Genomic DNA, 11941 nt, shown 5'->3' on the forward strand with positions numbered 1-11941 from the left:
GTATCAAAAGATTACATTGTTTTTCCCAACAACAATAGGGTTTAGTTCACCATAGACATGGTGAAACTAGATGAAAAATGGAAGAAGAATGGAAGAGCAAACCCTAGAAAAGATGAAAAGGAGCCTAAGCATCCAAGAGATCCTCTCCAGAGAGCACAATTAGGTCTGGCCGTTCTCCCCTGTCAAAAGAATGATTCTGAATTCGCAATAGGGGTATATATAGGTGAGGAGCGCGTCAAAAATTGGGCCCAAGTCCAGCAAGCCACCGCCGGGCGATTTAAGTGTGCCGTCCGGCGGTTTGCCACAAATCGCCCTACCGCCCGACGGCAATCACCACCGCCAGGCGGTTTGCCTTAGGTCCGCCTAGCGTCAATCGCCATGCCTTCTCCTCGTCCTGGACCGCCCGATGGTTTAAGTGTGCCACCGGGCGGTGCGTCGACTCTTCAAATCTTCATTTTTCTGCTCTTTTCTTGAGTCAACGACCTATATCTTCAACTTCATTCTCTACTTTTCTCAAATTAGCTTCAAAACAATGCAAAACAAGCATAAAATTGCTAAAAACCGCTTTTGACTCTCTTCCGACTCATTTATTGAGTTTTGCTTGATTCTAAGCTCATTCCGAGTAGTAAAGGGTGTAATTTGGTCCAAATTGACATATGAAAATAGCTGTTTTTCAACCTTCATCAACACCCTAAACTTAGAACTTTGCTTGTCCTCAAGGAAAACAAAACAAAATAACACATAAAAGAAAACTTGGCTTTATACTGTATCATCCAATGCTTCAACAATCCCAAGGTACATGACAAAACCACTCAATTCAATATCCTCAGTGAAATCTAAAATAAGATAAATGCATGCTTTCAACCCAGATGCCTAATTTTTTGTTTTTGTTGTAATAGCTTCTAAGACTTTGAACTTTTCTTGATGTTGATTCTTTTGTTGCGTCATTTACGTGTTTCGCTTTATCAAGTACTTTGATAAGAAGTCATTTAGGCGACTTTAATTCTGGATGACTTCATATAATGCGCTTTATACTTGTTGCGACATTTTGCTAAGTGTTTGATTGTATATGTGTGTATTTCGTTGCTTTAAAAGGATAAGTTAAAACATTAACGTAATATCAACGATTAATAGAACTTACTTGTGTCATTTACGTGGACGATCATTATCGTTCGATATAAATTAGATATTGACTCATTCGTAAGTGCTTCTGCCATTGGGCGCTCAAAGTGATTTCTTCAAGATCATATTTGCACGTCTGGATAGTCGTCCGTCAATGCTTTTTGATGCTTGGGTGCTCGGATAGTTCCCGTCAGCACAAGGGAGTGAATTCCTTTATTGCGCGTTCGGGAAGTTCCTGTCAACGTTTTGATAATTAGGCATCCGAATGTTGGTTTATCCGACAACGCTATTATACTTGGGCGCCCGGATGCTGGTTTATCCAACAACGCTTTTATAATTGGGCATCCGGATGCTGGTTTATCCGACAACGATATTATCAGTTGGGCGTCCGGATTGGATCCGACAACGCTAGGGGTAGCATCCCTTTTTTATAAGTGGGGCGTTCGGATGGGATCCGACAATGCTAGGGGTAGCACCTCTTTTTTATAAATGGGGCGTCCAGATGGGATCCGACAACGCTAGGGGTAGCACCCCTTTTTTATAAGTGGGGCATCCGATGGTATCCGTCAACGCTTTTGATAATTGGGCGTCCGGATTGAATCCGTCAACGCTTTTATACTTGAGCGTCCGGATGGTATCCATCAACGCTTTTGATAATTGGGTGTCTGGATTGGTCCCGTCAACGCTTTTTATAATTGGGACGACCTCCCCTACAAATATCTGCAGTTATCGTGTAATATATTTTTCGGAACATACTTCACATATCATTCACAGAGCAAAATATTCGAAGGTTCATATGGAAAAGAATAACAACGCTAATAAGGAAAACAATAAACTGAATTCTAGCTATAGTAAAATTTAAGGTGTGTTGCGTTCCAAGTGTTAGGAACGACTTTTTCATCAAGGTGCTCTAAGCGATAGGCTCCGTTTGCTAAATCTTCCAAGATATGAAAGGGCCCTTCCTATTTTGTCAGCTAACTTGTCGTGCTCTCTGTTTTTCTTGGCATCTCCCTTCTTCCGCCATACAAGATCGCCTTCCGCAAAGTTTCAACGTTGCACCTTAGTGTTGAAACGCCTAGTAATCAGCCGTTTTTAGCTGCATTTTCTATCATAGCGACTTCTCGTCGTTCGGGTAGGGTGTCCAGGTTCATTCAAAGGTGCTCATCATTAAGACTCATGTCTTGTATACTTCGCCTTATGGAGGGCTCGCCCAGTTTGACCGACAACATTGCATTCGTTCCGTATGTGAGATTGAATGGTGTTTTCCCTGTTGACCCATGTGGGGTACATCTGTAGGCCCATAAGACTTCAGGCAATTCTTCAACCCACAAGCCCTTTGCGGTTCCAAGCTGTTTTTTGAACTCAGATATGATTGCTTTATTTGCGGCCTTGGCTTGCCCGTTCGTCTAAGGATGCTCAACAAAAGTTGTCACATGTTTGCTTCCAAGACCTTTGAGGAAATCTTCCAACTTCCTTTCTACAAATTGCCCTTTATTATCAATTATGATTCTCTGTGGTAGCCCAAAACGACATATTAAATGTCAGATAAACTTCTGAACTTTTTGGGCACTAATAACTGTTAGTGCCTCTGCCTCTATCCATTTAGTGAAATAAGCCACCGCTACCAGGAGGTATTTGCATTGTGCCTTTCCAGCTGGTAATGGTCCGGCGATGTCCATTCCCCATTGCGCGAACGACCAAGGGGCTATTATTCCATCTAGTTCTTCTAGGGGAACCCGAAAATCGTTTCCGTGTGCCTGACACGAAATGCACTTTTTGACAAAATCTGCACAGTCTTGTTCCATAGTGGGCCAGTAATAGCCGGCTCGCAGTATCTTGGCTCTGAGTGTTCGCTTTCCTGAATGTGACCCTTATATCCCGTGATGTAATTCCTGCATAACATATTTGGCCTCCTCGTCGGATAAACACTTCAGCAGAGGTGTCGTGTAGCGTCGTCTATATAAATCGTCACCTTCAAATGTGAAGCGTGCGATTCCCTTTGAGTCGGTCGTGCTAATTTGGCCCCTCTGCTCTTGTCGGACCATCAATTGGAGTATGTCTTGTCTCCAATCGCCTCTCGGTGCAGTAACATGAGTGGCAAACGTCTCCAGCATTGGTTTGTCAAGAGTTGTTTTGATCATGGAGGAGAGCCGCGCTTTTTCCCGGGCATGTTTTAACTTGGAAAGGAGATCCGCTCTGGAATTCTCTGCTCTAGGTACATGAATAATGTTAAAGCTAGAGAAGGTTTTAATTAGGTCACTAACCTTGTGGAAGTATCGCAACAAATGGTTGTCTTTGACTTGAAAAGTTGTGCTCATATGGCCTACAACCAGTTGGGAGTCTGTGCGACATTCAATCCGTTCAATTTCGTGTTCTTTGGCCAGGACCAGTCTGGTGATCAAGGCTTCGTATTCCGCGTGATTGTTGCTGAGTTGAAAATTAAAAGACACTGCCTGCTCAACGATTATACCGTTCGGTCCTTCTAATACTATTCCGGCTCCTCCGCCTTTTTTATCCGAGGAGCCATCTTCATTTAAATACCATATTGGCATGTCTGCTGTCTACAATAAGTCGGCTGTGAAGTCAGCCAAATGATGGCCCGTTATAGAGCCTTGCGGTTCAAAACATAGGCCGAATTCGGATAATTCCACCGACCATGCGACCATTCTTCCTGCCAGATCAAGTTTCCTGAGGATTTTTGCGACTGGGTGGTTGGTGCGGACCACAAGTTGATGACTTTGAAAGTACGGCCGGAGGCGTCTTGCAGTGGTTATAAGGGCCAGAGCTATCTTTTCAATTTTCGAGTATCGTTCCTCTGCTCCTTATAAAGTTCTGCTAACAAAATATATTAGTTTGAAATCTGGAATTTCTTGAATTAGAGTCGCGCTTATCGAATGATCTGAGGCGGCTAGATATAGCTGTAAATCGAATCCCTCGGTGGGACGGGCCATGACCGGGGGGCTGGTGAGGATGGCCTTGACCATGGAGAAGGCTTTTTCACATTGGTCGTCCAGTGGCGTGGGACGTTTTTCTTCATGTTTTTCAAGAAGGGCCGGATGTGTTTTGCTAGCTTTGGCATGAATCGCGACAAAGCCGTGAGGCGTCCGACTAGTCGCTGTACTTCTTTAAGCTTGGTGGGGCTCTTCATTTCCAGCACCGCTCGGCATTTATCCCGGTTGGCTTCGATTCCTCGTTGTGTCAGCATCAACCCCATGAATTTTCTGGCCGGAACTCCAAAGGTATATTTAGAGGGATTCAGACGCATGTTATAGCGTCTCGCCTGTTGGAAAACTTCAACTAAGTCCTTGAGATTTTGTTCATGAGACCAGTTTCGTACCACCATGTCGTCGACATACACTTCCATACACTTTCCGATTTGATGGTGAAAAATTTTATCCATGAGGTGTTGATAGGTAGCCCCAGCATTCTTGAGACCGAACGACATCACCTCATAACAATAGTTTGCCCGTTCGGTTATAAAGGCCGTTTTTTCCTAGTCGGATGAATGCATTGGGATTTGATTGTATCCCGAATATGCATCCAGAAAACTTAGTACCACGTGGCCAGAGGCTCCGTCCACCAGTTGGTCGATACTAGGAAGGGGGTAGGAATCCTTCGGGCAAGCTTTATCGAGATCGGTGAAATCAATGCACATTCTCCATTAACCACTAGATGTTTTGACCATAACAACATTTGCCAGCCAAGTTGTATAGGTTATTTCCCGGATGAATTTGGCTTTAACAAGTTTGTTGGCCTCCTCTTGGATAACTTCTTTTTTCTCCTCACCGAATCCCCTCTTTTTCTGTGCTACCGGCCTGGATTCTTTGAATACAGAAATTTTGTGAGTCATCACATTTGGGTGAATTCCAGGCATATCTGCGGCGCTCCATGCGAATAGATCGACATTAGCCTTTATCAGTTCGGTCAATCGGTGTTCGTCGTCCGGCTCCAGATCTGTGCCATAGACGTTGTCTGCACTTCCTTTGTCCCAAGTTGGAATGATTTAATATCCCCCTGTGGTTGGATTCGCTCGTCCGTATTAGTTCTTGGGTCCAGGTTAACCACTATCGCTTCATGTCCCTTTGATCTTCTCTAGGAAATATAGGGTGTCACTTTTAGGCCGGCAACATAACACTGTCGTGCTGTTTTCTGATCTGCCTTTACCGTACATATTGTCCCTTTGTCTGACGGGAACTTCATTGTTAGGTGAGGTGTTGATAGGATGGCTCCGAAAGCGTTCAAACAAGGTCGCCTCAGGAGGGCGTTGTAGGAGGTATTGGCTTCGACCAACAGGAACCGGAACCTTAGTTCTTTTGCATTGTCTTGTGTCCCCAGCTGGGTTCTCAGATCGAGATACCCACGGGTGTCAACTCTTTCGCCTGCAAAACCTACGATTTGCTCGTTGAATGAGCATATTATATCTTCTGACAAATCCATTTTTAGGAACGTCGTCCAATACAGTATATTAACTGAGCTACCCTGGTCGATTAAAACTTTGCTGACATCGTATAGTGCTATTTGGGCAGTGATTACCATTGGATCATCTTGGTCGGGCTCCGGAGCGTGGAAGTCTGCATCCGTGAATGTAATATCGGGCATGGACAAAGAATTAAGTCCTACATTGTTGACGCTCCGAAGACTTCTCAAGTGACTTTTCTGAGCGAATGAAGAGACTCAACCTCCGGCGAAGCCTCCGGAGATGGTGTCGATTCGGCCCCTGATCGGTCTTTCTCTCACGTGTTCCCTGGGATGACTTTGGGAGCGATCTCTCTCCCTCGGGCGACTTCGGGAATGGTCTCTTGGGCGGACATTAGTGTCATGAATACGTTTGCGACTTCTTTCTTTTCTGGGAAATTGTTTATGTGATTTTGGTTCTTCTTTCACGAATTGACGGAGATATCCTGCTCGAATGAGCCTCTCGAGTTCATCCTTGAGGGTGGTGCAATACTTAGTGGTATGTCGCTGGTTGTCATGGAATAGGCAGATCTTGGTTGCGTCCGCGGTTTGTGGCGTGGGCCGCTTTCGTACGTTGAGGAGTTCAGTACTCAGAGCCTCATTAAATACCTTTGCCAATGGCGCATTTAGGCGTGCGTAGTGATCATACTGAGGGCTTAGGGGTAGGGGTAAATCTCGTATAGGAGGCCTTCGGTCTCGTTCACGAACCTGTCTAGTTTCTTTTTTGTTCCCATTAGCGGGGGCTTCTGTTTGGGCCTTCCTTCTGGAATATCTCTGATCTTCCATTCGAATGAACTGAGTCACTCTCTCCTGGAGCTCCTCCATCGAACTGGGCAATCTGGCATATAAATGTTCTGAGACGTATCCCGGTTTCAGGGAATTGGGCAGATTGCCGATGATGAACTGCTCGTTGACGCCTTTTACTCGCCTGACAGCTTCGTTATATCTTTGCATGAATGATCGGAGGGAGTCATCTTTCTCTTGTTTAAGGTTTACAAGTTCTGCAACGGTCACTCCGTCTTTCCTGTTGGTAGCGTAATGTTTCCTGAATAAGGTCATGACCGTGCGGAAGCTGTCTATTGTGTTAGGAGGAAGGGTGTAGTACCACTCCAGGGCTTCTCCTTTCAAGGATTGGGAGAAAGCTATGCATTTGACCGGGTCACTCTTGGAGTAGTAAGCCATAGAGTCAATGAAATTTCTGAGGTGATGTTCCGGGTCTAAAGTATCGTCGAACCTCTCTATCGGTGGAGGAGGTCTGTTCGACATTGAAGCTTGCATGACAGCTTCCGTGAATGGCAGCGGATTGGGTGACTGATCGTTCCGTGGCGGGGTGTGCATGCTTTAATCGCCATTCTGACTTCCTTGGGTTTCGGACATTTCAGGCGGCGGACGCTGTGCTCTCAATCGGACAATCTCCTCATTTTGTTTCGGTTGCAATTCTTGCTACTGGCGTATGATACAGGCCTGTTCTTCCAACTGGGCTTGTAACTCCTTTATCATATCCATAGGGTTGTTGTTATCCATACTCCTTGTGGTTACCATTGGCGATCTTCAAGCCTCGGTCCCATGGTGGGCGCCAAAATGTTTCGGTGTAAATTTTCGGGACCGAGACGCTAACCTTGATGACGTGGCTCCGCTGCTTCCTGGTATTCGGATGTGCTGAATCAGTGGTTCCTTCTGTGTATTGACTGTCCATTCTCCTTCGATCCCAACCGTCCGGCAATCTCCAAGTTATGGCCGAGGGCAGGGGGGAGGTACCTGCAAAGGCACTCTGACGCTCAAGTTAGGCGTGTTATAAGGGAAGAACCTCAGTTCTTTAGAAGAATTCTCAGTGGAAGAGAGTGAAATCCCAGTGATATGAGTAATGAGTCAATATTTTCTTGACTTCACTTAGTTTATTGTGCTAGAATTAATCAGGGAATTGTGCTTAATTGTCCGGTATTTTCCCGTTTCTGCTAATTGTTCTTAATATGACCGGAAATTCTAATTTTAATTAATTTGAGATTTCTGAGCTAATTATTTGCATTATTATTTTCAGGGAAAATTTTGGAAATATAATATAGGACATTTGGAGGTTAAATGAGAATTAATTTGGGCTGAAAAGAAATGGCAATTGGCCCAAAGGCTTGGTGGTGTAGACATCAATTGGAGAAGACTTCACTCACGGGCTGCACTCCATCTTCACGGCCCAATTGAATGAAGCAATCAGCTGCCCATTTTGAAGACCTCCACATACATAGCAGCTGCGGCCCATTGGTTTTTCTTCATCCAGCTGCTTGAGGTTTGTAGCACGTACACGGACCTGAAAGCTTGAAGCACCTGGCCCAGCAGCTCCCGTCTACCCTTTAACAATCCAACACACCCAGCAGCTTGGGTTTGGAGAGAAGCCCACGGTCCAGCAGAGGCTTCATGGATTAAGCAGGTCCAATGTTGAACATTGTTGCAGCTGCCACCTAAGAAGGACCTTAATGCAATTGTTTTGGAGAAATTTCGGTACAGCTTGGAAGCACACATCCACCACGGCCCAAAGGCAAAGCAAGTTGCTGCTGAAAAACAAAAACCAAGGACTAAATTAAAAAAAAAAAGATGTTGCCTCCCTGCTACACGTTCAATATGTCATGGCCCACAATGGAATTAAACTTTGGAGCATCCAACGGCAGTTTTGGCAGCAACTTGAATTGGGCTGCACCATATGTTTCTATCATGTAGGAGAATCCAGCTTTGAATGAGGCTTGGAGGAATCAGCAGCCCAACTGCCACACGTCCTTCATTCCAGGAACTGCCACGTCCAACAAAAGCAAGCTAGACTTCACGACCCACAAGCATGCAGCTGCTTACAAAAGGAATGGCCAAGACTGCTCGTGTCTAAAAGATTTTACAGCTGAATTACTTGAGCTACCCCTTCATTCAGCAAGGATGGGTGCACATATAAAAAGAAGTCCATCCTACACAAAGAGCTGCAGAACGGGGGCTTCATTAAGCAAGGAAGTGTGTGCTGTCCAAGTGCAAGACGGTCCAGCAAGGAAGTGTGTGTTGCCCTGCTGAGAAAACCATCCATGCTGCAATGTCAAACAGTCTAGCATAGAGGTACAACAACATTCAAGGCCTGCACACGAAGGGGGTGTAGCCCACGTAACAGCAGCCTCCACACGAACAACCCACGGTTCTTCATTCCATCAGTCATTGCACGGTCCAGCTGCACACCTAGGAGTTATTTTTACTGTTACATTGGGAGGGCGCAGTCTCGGGATCCACCCTAGAGAACACAGCCGCCACTTTCCTTTGCTTAGCTTTCCTTGAATTTTTTCAGACAATGGGATGAATTTTTATTCAGCACCGGTCACACTTTTGCTTTGGATAATCTCTATTTGCTTTCAATTCTAGCCCACGTTACAGTTTGGAATGTTGTTTTCATATGTTAGATANATTGTGAAGTATACACGGTCTCGCTGCTTTCATTTTCCAGCACTGATTTCGTTTTCTATTAGGGAAAAGAATGGATGCATGTTTAAAAGCTGGAGCCGCCACCCTAGAGGGGGGACTTTCACTTGTTTTTGTATAACACACAAAGAATTTGAATGGAGGGATACGGATAGCTATTAGAGAAAATGTTGTTTCATTTTGGGAAGAGTGATGCGCACATTTTGAGAGTTCAACAAAGTTTTCTTCTTTTCTTTATTTCTTAATGCTTGGATTAGTCTACAAGTTGAATACGGTTGAATGGTGTTAATATTTTAATCTAATTGCAATGATTTTTCAGTTTGGGTTCTTTTAGTTTCAATGTTAATTATTGTCACTTCTAGCAAGTTAAGTTTATTTTATTATTGTTCATGCACTACTTTTATTTTACTGTGTCCGTGATGAATTTACTTAGTGTTAGATTAGTATAAATCTTTTGCATTTAACTTGCGTTGATAGATGCTCAAAATATGTCTTACCATGTTTTAATTAGCCGTTGCATTTAGATTGGTTTACACGTCTTGCTTTACTGTTTAATTTATTGTTTCCATGCTATCTGTTATGTTCGGTTTAATTTAGTTTAAATGCATTCACAAAAAAAAAAAAACTTTTCACCAAAACCCCCCTTTTTGTGTTAGACCTAGTCCCTGAACCATGGTTTGGTCCTTGAGAGACGACCTAGAAGTCATTCCCTAGCTATACTGCATTTCTCATATATAATCAAATTTGTGTGGGCCGCGACACCCACCAATGAGTAACGTATATGAGAGGCGTGAATGAAGCATACCTGACTTAAGTCTTTGGCTCTTAATTTATAGACTCGGAACTGATATGAGATCAATGAAATATAAACAGAACAAAATATAAACAACCTTATCTGATATTCTGCAAACGACTTTGTCAATAGATATTATTTGATTTGTGGTATCTTTATTAAATCTCTTTCAAAGCCTTACGAGATTAACGACCCAATTCTAATAACAAGGATCGGCCCTTCTACGGTCCAATTATACACGGTCGATATAGTCGTCCGCCAGGAATATCGTACCATATATATATATATATATATATTTCTAGGCCCTTGCACCCATAAAGGATGGATTGAACGAAAGAGTAGCAAGTGGAAGGAGATAATCTTAGTAATAGCGTTATTATTTACTTTGAGTTTTCTCTTTATAAATATTATAGATAGATATCTTCTGTTAACATTCGCAAATAATATACCTATCGAACAAAAACACAAGTAAATAAGATTTTGCTATTATTAGTTTTTTTTTTTTCATTGTGAACTCACCATTACAAATTTCCCCATAAATAATAATAACATGTAAATGAAACATTTTTTCATAGTGAGAATAAATTTGTCCCCGTTGACCCACCTTAGAATGGAGAAAAAAAAATATTGACAATAAAAATAAGCGAGCACCAATGAAAGTAGAATAAATGAAGATAATTTGATAACATTTTAAAGTTTATTATGGCTCAAAAGCATTTTTTTTTCGTTTACTTTTAATTTATTCTCTCGACTTTTTTCTACATTTTAATAAAATAATTAATTTTCTATTACTATAAACGTGGAAATTTTTTATTTATCTTGATTGTATAAATTATATTACAACTGTACAAAAACAACATAAAATATCAAATATTTTTTGTCTTTCACGTTAAATTCAAGAGCGACGCCATATCGAGAGATGTTAAATTGACGTCGAATTTAAAAAATTCGACATAAAGTTGAATTTTGTCAATATATGATGTTAATCATTTTTTTTTAATTAATTGTGATCTTTTTTTACAACTCTACGAGACCTGAAAAACAGAAAAATAACGAATTTCAGTTTTTGGTATTTTATAAAGCATGAACTATGAATGGTAATATAGGATCAACAAAAAAGAACATTAACAAACAACAAACAAGTTCAATTAAACAACACCAACAAACAAGTTCAACCAAACAACAGCAAAAAACAAGTTCAACAAAAAAACAACAACAAACAAGTTCAACAAATAAGTTCTTCAAAACGAAAACGAAAATGAAAACAAAAACAAAAACTAACCTTCAAAAGGTGGGTTCATTAGAATAAAGTGTTGCCACCAGTGAGAGACAAAGCAGAATGCGCCTATGAAGGACAAGAATACGAAAATAATTGGTGAAAACAAACGAAAATCATACCTAAAGTAATAAATTAACATGCATTTATATCAAATGAAAGAAAGATTACATGTGATGGTTGTCAAACTTTGTTCGAGAAAAGTTTGAGCAGAGAAGACGGTCTCGCGCGCTAAGATAAAGTGAATGAATTTTCAATCTCCCACTCAAATTTGTATTGAAGTCACTAACCTTTTGACGTCTAACGCTGAAGCATTCGACGTTTTATATCCTTTTACGTCGAATTACAATTCTAAATGAAGTTTACTAATTGCATTTATTTACAAAAATGCTAGCGGTCATTTTCAACGTTGGATATTGAGTGGTTAGACATTAAACATGTGATGTTATACACTGTTTTTGCACTAATGTTATGTACTACGGTAATAATTTTTTAAGGAAGAAAAAAAATGTGATTTGAAAACAATGTTGAATGAAGGAGCATCTAAATCATTTGAGTCAAGTAGTGAATGATAACCAATATATTCAGGTAGCTTCTGGCTATGACATTAATTTACAAACTAAATTTGAAGACTCACAATTAATTACAACAATTTAATATTAATATGTAATTTGGTTACATAACCCAATTCATCCAACTAAGGGTCCATGAATAGTAAATATAAATAGCATATTTTATAAAATACATTAATTTGTTACAGCATTAATTATCTTCTAATTCACTTAGCTAACTTGAGTGTTAGAGTATATTTTGAAGGCATAACTCTTATATGGATAAGAGAGGACAAGTACTCT

General features: G+C 41.5%; 1 protein-coding gene across 1 annotated transcript; it reads right to left on the reverse strand.

Moving 5' to 3' along the window:
* Nucleotides 1-5796: 5796 nt before the first annotated feature.
* LOC106763592 lies at nucleotides 5797-6915 on the reverse strand. Its single transcript, XM_014647764.1, has one exon. It carries the CDS (start codon nucleotides 6913-6915, stop codon nucleotides 5797-5799), a length of 1119 nt encoding a protein of 372 aa, XP_014503250.1.
* Between the last annotated feature and the right edge of the window lie 5026 nt (nucleotides 6916-11941).

Source organism: Vigna radiata, chromosome 6 (genome assembly GCF_000741045.1).
Source record: "Vigna radiata var. radiata cultivar VC1973A chromosome 6, Vradiata_ver6, whole genome shotgun sequence".
NCBI lineage: Eukaryota > Viridiplantae > Streptophyta > Magnoliopsida > Fabales > Fabaceae > Vigna > Vigna radiata.

Excerpts from the sequence above, each read along its gene's own strand:
- LOC106763592 (XM_014647764.1), bottom strand. The coding sequence starts at position 6,915 with ATGCACACCCCGCCACGGAACGATCAGTCACCCAATCCGCTGCCATTC.